The sequence below is a fragment of the Gekko japonicus genome, unplaced genomic scaffold, assembly GCF_001447785.1.
Source record: "Gekko japonicus isolate JY-2015 unplaced genomic scaffold, Gekko_japonicus_V1.1 scaffold1258, whole genome shotgun sequence".
Taxonomy (NCBI): domain Eukaryota; kingdom Metazoa; phylum Chordata; class Lepidosauria; order Squamata; family Gekkonidae; genus Gekko; species Gekko japonicus.
In genome coordinates this window covers 385,774-392,049 of record NW_015176488.1, presented here as the reverse complement: position 1 = coordinate 392,049, position 6,276 = coordinate 385,774, and the positions used below count along the sequence as shown (strand labels likewise).

At 48.3% G+C, this 6,276-nt stretch overlaps 1 protein-coding gene across 1 annotated transcript in view; it reads right to left on the bottom strand.

Annotated features, from left to right (window-relative positions):
• Positions 1-6,276, bottom strand: part of PLCB4 (phospholipase C beta 4) — a 221,014-nt gene that overhangs the window by 31,011 nt on the left and 183,727 nt on the right. Inside the window, 1 exon segment of the mRNA XM_015427241.1 lies at positions 137-341. Coding sequence (XP_015282727.1) covers positions 137-341 — 205 coding nt within the window.

The window sequence follows — 6,276 nt, the reverse complement described above, 5'->3', positions numbered from 1 at the left end:
TCTGCCCTGTTGCTGGCCCTCCAGAGGAACTGGCTGGCCCCTGTGTGAGATGGGAGGCTGGACTGGATGGACCCTCCCTGGTCTGGCCCAGCAGGGCTTTGCTTATATCCTTATGTACTAGTTCAGTTGCTTTTACCTCCAAAACCATCTGGCACGTATGTTTTGAGCACAATGTTGCAGAAGACGGTAGGCAGAGACAGGGGCTTGTTGCCTTCGTTCCGAAGGGAAATGTGTCGGTAGCCTGCCTGAAGGCCATCCAGAGGCAATATCCTTTGGCCAATCAGTTTGTTGTTATCATCGTAAACAGCTATCCTCAAGACGGCCAGGTCTGGGAGAATCACCTAGGAGACCCAAGAAGAAAGGTGGTCATTGATGGTCACCACAGAAGATGTTTCAGAGTCCTCCCCTTTGGAGGAATCCGTGGCCCACAGAGTCATGAAGGAGACATCCTACCCTGGTTCGGTTTTGGCTCAAGCCCCGTACAAACGGCCCATCTGCCTGCTGGGGCCACCCCCCAGCCGCTACACAGTCGCTGTCTCATGACCGTTCCACCTACCTGTGGAAGAAGTCTCCGCACATATGGGTCTTTCCCATGGGCAGAGATGTTGATGCTTCCCAAAGGTTGCAGATCATGGGATGGGAGCGTATATATAGACCCTTCCTCCACACGTGGCCGCGGTGCTCCAGAGCTGGCCATCGCGGTTGAGGGGGAGGGGGGCACAGGATGTTTTCCTCTGCTGTCCCTCCCCCATAGCCTGCTAACATGTGGATGGGTCACCTGAGCAGGGCGAATATTAGCCTGCCTTCCAGAAGCCCACGCTGAGGCTTTGTAGGTGTATCTTCTTCTATATTGTACTCATAGTGGGGGCAGTGAGAGGGTAACGTAGAACTCTCCTACTGAAGAACTCTGTTGGGTTTTGACTATTTTGGGTTGGATGTTCATAAAAAATATAAATGGAACTGGGGAGATAGTGAGCAGAAGGTGATAAACATAAATGAGTTATGGCTATTGGGAAGGGCAGAGAATCCCAGGTAATTGTGCCTATTCAGCATTCAGGTGCTGCAACAGCCTCCTGGGTAACATTTATCTGCAGCCTGGAGAGCTACAGGTACCCCCCCTCTCTAAGGCTCTTCCCAAGCCACGCTCAGGAATGTCTTTGCCCATGTGGCTTGGCCAACTGCGCGGCTTGGAGACCATGACTAACAAAATAATGAGGCTCAAGACAATGCATCCTCCTGGACTGAATCGAGATCTAGGTTGCCTGTCTCATTACCATTGATTTCTCCATGCCTACGACCCCTTTGCATATCACACCTAGTTCAATCATGCCTGCTATTGTCATTCGGCATCTGGAATCACTCAACTCTCCAAGATATAAGGACAGATGGACTCACACTCTAGCTTTATCTGAAGAAGTGAGCAGTGACTCATGAAAGCTCCTCCCCTACCACAGGCTGTGTTAGTTTTTCAGGTGCTACTGAGCTCTTGCTGTTTCCTAAAGCGATCTTGATAAGTGAAAATATTTATCTCTCTGCAGCAAATGTAAACTTGGGCTCCTTAATCTGTGAGCACAATAACTAAAAACTACCCCTTGAGCCTCAACAGGCCTTCCCAGTTCTGAGAAAAGTGATTCTCCAGCACGTGGGACCAGCAGACGTGAATAACCAAAGAGGTCTGGAGGCTGCATTGGGGAGGAGGAAGTCGACGAAACTGCCCTCTCCTCCCTTTTCCATCTGCAGAGTTCAGTCCCACCTCCTGCAGGTCCCACATCCTCAACAATGAAGACTTTCCCAGGATTAGAAGGGGCTGCGAGAGGGACGGGGACAAAGGAAAGCTACGTGGGACCCAATCATATACCTGGAAAAGCAGGAATAACTGCAGACGAAAAAGGGGTGTAATTTCTGGCTAACGAGCACACGTAATGAGAAAAATTGGACTTGCTGTGAAGTTCTGTTCTTGGTGGTGGTGGTAGAGCAGTTTATTTGGAATAAAGCTCCACCTGTTCCTACAGGAAAGCTTTGTCAAACAGAACACAAATGGAGGAGTCTCCTTCTCTTCCTCGTTCCCAAAATGCATACCAGCAAGCTAAAAACTCTAAACTCTTCATAAGTCAGCGATCAACAATGTTAGAGTATCAGAATCAGAAAGGCCATAGAAAAAAAACACCACAGGGCTCTTCAGGACATGAAAGGGTCCAGAGGGAGTCCCTAACCTCAATGATACCAATGCGAAATATCCCACCTTCAGACAAGATAAAAGGAAGGACTTCTTCACCCAGAGTGATTAACACATGGAACTCACTGCCACAGGAGGTGGCGGCGGCTACAGGCATGGACGGCTGCAAAAGGGAATTAGATAAGCATATGGAGCAGAGGTCCCTCAGTGGCTATGAGCCACAAGGTATAGATAGGGACTCTCAGGCTGGGGCAAGGGATGCTCTGTGTACTTGGTGCTGGGGGGGGGCAACAGTGGGAGGGCTTCTCGTGTCCTGGCCCCACTGCTGGACCTCCTGATGGTCCCTGGTGTTTTTTGGCCACTGTGTGACACGGAGTGTTGGACCGGATGGGCCATTGGCCTGATCCAACATTGGCTTCTCTTACGTTCTTATGTTAAGAGCAGAGGTCCATCAGTGGCTATTAACCACAAAGTATAGGTAGGAACTCTCAGTCTGGGGCAAGGGATGCTCTGTGTACTTGGTGCTGGGGGGGGGCAACAGTGGGAGGGCTTCTCGTGTCCTGGCCCCACTGCTGGACCTCCTGATGGCACTGGTATTTTTGGCCCCTGTGTGACACAGAGTGTTGGACTGGATGGGCCATTGGTCTGATCCAACACTGGCTTCTCTTATGTTCTTAACTCAGGTGGGACAAACAGTTCTAACGCCATGAACACCACCAAGGAAACAATTTCATGGCAAGTCCATTTTTTTCTTTCTCAGCAGATGGGATGACCAAGAATGCTCCTGTCCTGGGAGGGAGAGTTCTATTGGTGCAACATTTTTAAGAGCCCCTCCCCACTGAAGAACTGCCTCCACGCACGGGCCTAAACGTCCATTCACAGTGCTGAGAAGGGCCATGACTCCTGTGCCGGTCTCATCCACGAGGGCACTCTCTTGCACTGTTTACTCCCAGTGTTTATACCCTGGCTTTCTACCCATCAGATACTTAAAAGCAGCTTCACGAACACACCCCAGGAATGTAATCTCCCAAACACGGTGGATTTGGAGCTCTTTTCCCCCCATGGAGAACTCCCTCACGGGAACGAAGTTCCCCTGGTTTTTCTGATCTGGGTCTTGGGGCTGTTTTGAAAACGCGAGTCCCTTCAGACGTCAAGTCTGTGCCACTTCGTTTCTAGCATGTGTGCGCTCTGCACACAAAAGAGATAAGGACACGATTTTGAGACCTCTCTAGAAAGTGGAGCTGACTCAGTGCTTGAGTCTCGTACCGGGGACCATCTTTGTCTCGATGGAGGATGCAGGTATTTTTTATTAACGGACAGGGATGAAACTTCTGAAACTCTGGGGCCTGCCTCTAAGAGCACTGTTACCTAACTGAGCACTCTTTTTTAGGGAACCTCTGAATGGAAGCGTGGCACAACGTCCAGCCTCCGCAAGGGAAGCCCCCGGGAACTGGGGGAGGCTGTTCTGATACTCTCCGGAATTTTGTAACTTATGGCTAAGAAGTGAGAGGCTACGTACAATCAAAGCACAAACAAACAGATTTACTGAGGCTGGTACTAAGCCCACTCCTACCTGAAGGAACTCTTGCAGATCTGAGGGCTCAGACGGGCGGGGCAAAACGGGACAAATTTCATGTGTCTCCGCTGGTCTACAAATAGGCCATTCTCCATCTTATGCTTGCCTGTTGACCGTAATTATAATAAGGCATAAGATGCAATATTTCCTCCTTTGAAGATAAGACATAAAGTCCATGCAGTCAGTGAAATTGCTGAAATCAGGTTCCCCTTACACAGCCGGCAAACTGAAGAAGTCGAGGGAAATGCATCTTCCAAGTATCTAGAACGGGCGTCTTTGCAAAGGCTGTTTGGAAAATGTTATGACTCTGTGGACTCCTAAGTTACACCGACTACGTGGACTTTAGGTCTTATTTTCAAAGGAGGAAATACTGTACCTTATGCCTTATTATAGTTAACAGTATGCACTGATGTTGTTGTTGTGACACCACCAACTTTATAATTGTTTAATATATTGTTTTGGCAATCTTTGATGGTGTTTTCTACTAGTGGAATTTGTATATTTGGGACTCCTGTGAGTCTAGTCTTTTCCCCTTGTTGTTTGGATCTCTGTTGATTGTGGCTTGTTCCAACTCCATTTTAATTCCTTCTTACAGTTGCAAAATCTACAATTTATTCAGAAACATCCCAAACAGCATGCACGTTTAAGTACACCAAGACTGACCCAACGTTACCATTAAAAGATGGCATTACAACCAACTTCCCAAAATCTCACAGTGGAATGACAACACAGAATATGTATCACAACAGTGGTAGCTTTATTGGGTTTTTTTTTCAGAACAGGAAGACAATAAAACACAATTCACACATTACCTGCTAAGAGCCTGCATGAGGTTTGTGCAGTAAGTAAAAGGGAGGTACAATGGAGCTTAAACTTAAGGCCTCACAGAGGGGTGGGTCCTTCCCCCATCCCACCACTCCAAGCCTGAAGCCTTCCCACAGCCTGAAAAGCCTTTTGCCAGCTTCCATGGAAGGGAGATGCCTTCGACTGGCAGAAGATTCCTTGGAGGATGCTTGGATCCACCCCAGCACTACTAAAGACATTTTCTTTCACTTTCAGGGCTCTGGTGCTGCGATTATTTGAAGCTGCCTTCCACACCGAGTCTCCCCCCTCCCCCCCTGTTCCTGATTTTATTACCCTCAATATCAGCTAGATAAAACTTGTGCCAAACTACTGAAAAAAATTATATTTACTGTTAAACCACAACCATCCTTCACCAGGCAAAAAAGATCTGCCACTAGAGGGGGAGGGGGAAAAAGCAGGTAATCGTTCTGCATTCTGGACAACAGAACAAGTGACGGCGTAAGAGACGTTCTCAAAGACAGCACCACTAACGCACATACTTGGGATGAAACTCTGGCTGACAAAAATTAAAAAAAAGAGAGAATGGGATATCAAACAGACACCGCTCACTGCAACCGAGGGGGAGCACACGTGCAATTTTGACAGACCTTTCCGTGGGTAAGCATGTAACTGTCTTCCGAATATGGCGAATCTTTGGTTTCTTGTGTTCGTTTCTTCACTACGTGATGGTCTGCTCAATGTGAGCAGCAGCACGAACTGGGAATGAAGTGCTAGAGTCCCCAAATGGTAAGATTCGGGTGGACTGCTTTTAGTAGGGAGGGAGAGGGGACAATTCTTTAATGGAAAAAATTCCCTGCAACTAAAATACCAGTACAGAAATGACAGGGAAGGGTCAGAATTTTTCTCCTGACGCGGTAGTTTTTTAGTGATTTTTAAAAAAAAATGGAAGGAATGTTAAAAAAAAGTATCTTTCTTCTATCACCACAACCTCCAATAACCATTCTACCGTCTCAGAATTCCGCTGTCTCAGGGCGCTAATAAACAAGATGGAGTTCAACTCCCCTGATCTGTGCATAAAATGCAAAGTGCAGACCCACCGCAGCCTCCGTCTGACTTGGGCTATGCCGAGAAGGGAGAAGGTGCTCACCCTTCAACATCCTTGGTATTCTAAACTTGCTACCCCACTCCGCTGTTTGCACATGAAAAGAGAAAAAGACACATCCTTTTAAAAGACACAAAGATAGAGGGGTCGGTTTCAAATAGCAAAACCGAGGGCTGGTGGAGTTAAACGCCCTCTCCCCTCCGTGGCCCCAAGGCAAACCGAGGCAGCCTGAGACCGCGGTGTGCATTTTACGGATATCTTGTACGAGTCTTCACTCTGCTGCATGGGTAGACCAGTTTGGCGACACCGGTAGAAAACGTTTGAACGTGGAAAGTGTGCGGCTTCTTCCACTGCTACGATGAGAAAAGTTCTGTCAAACAACACGTGTACTGTCACCCCCAAGAAGCGATCTTTTAAGAAGTGTATCCAGTCAACAGCGTTGAGAACATTCTCGGAGGGTGGAGGAGAGAAAAATGCACATGACGCACACAGGCGGAGGGGGCCAGCCTCAGATGCAGGGGGCGGCCCCCTCCCGCCTTGAGATCCACGTAATGACATTGACCTTAGCTTTGGATGCAGCATCTCACCTGCCCTCTGGGCGGAAGGAACAGTGCAAGA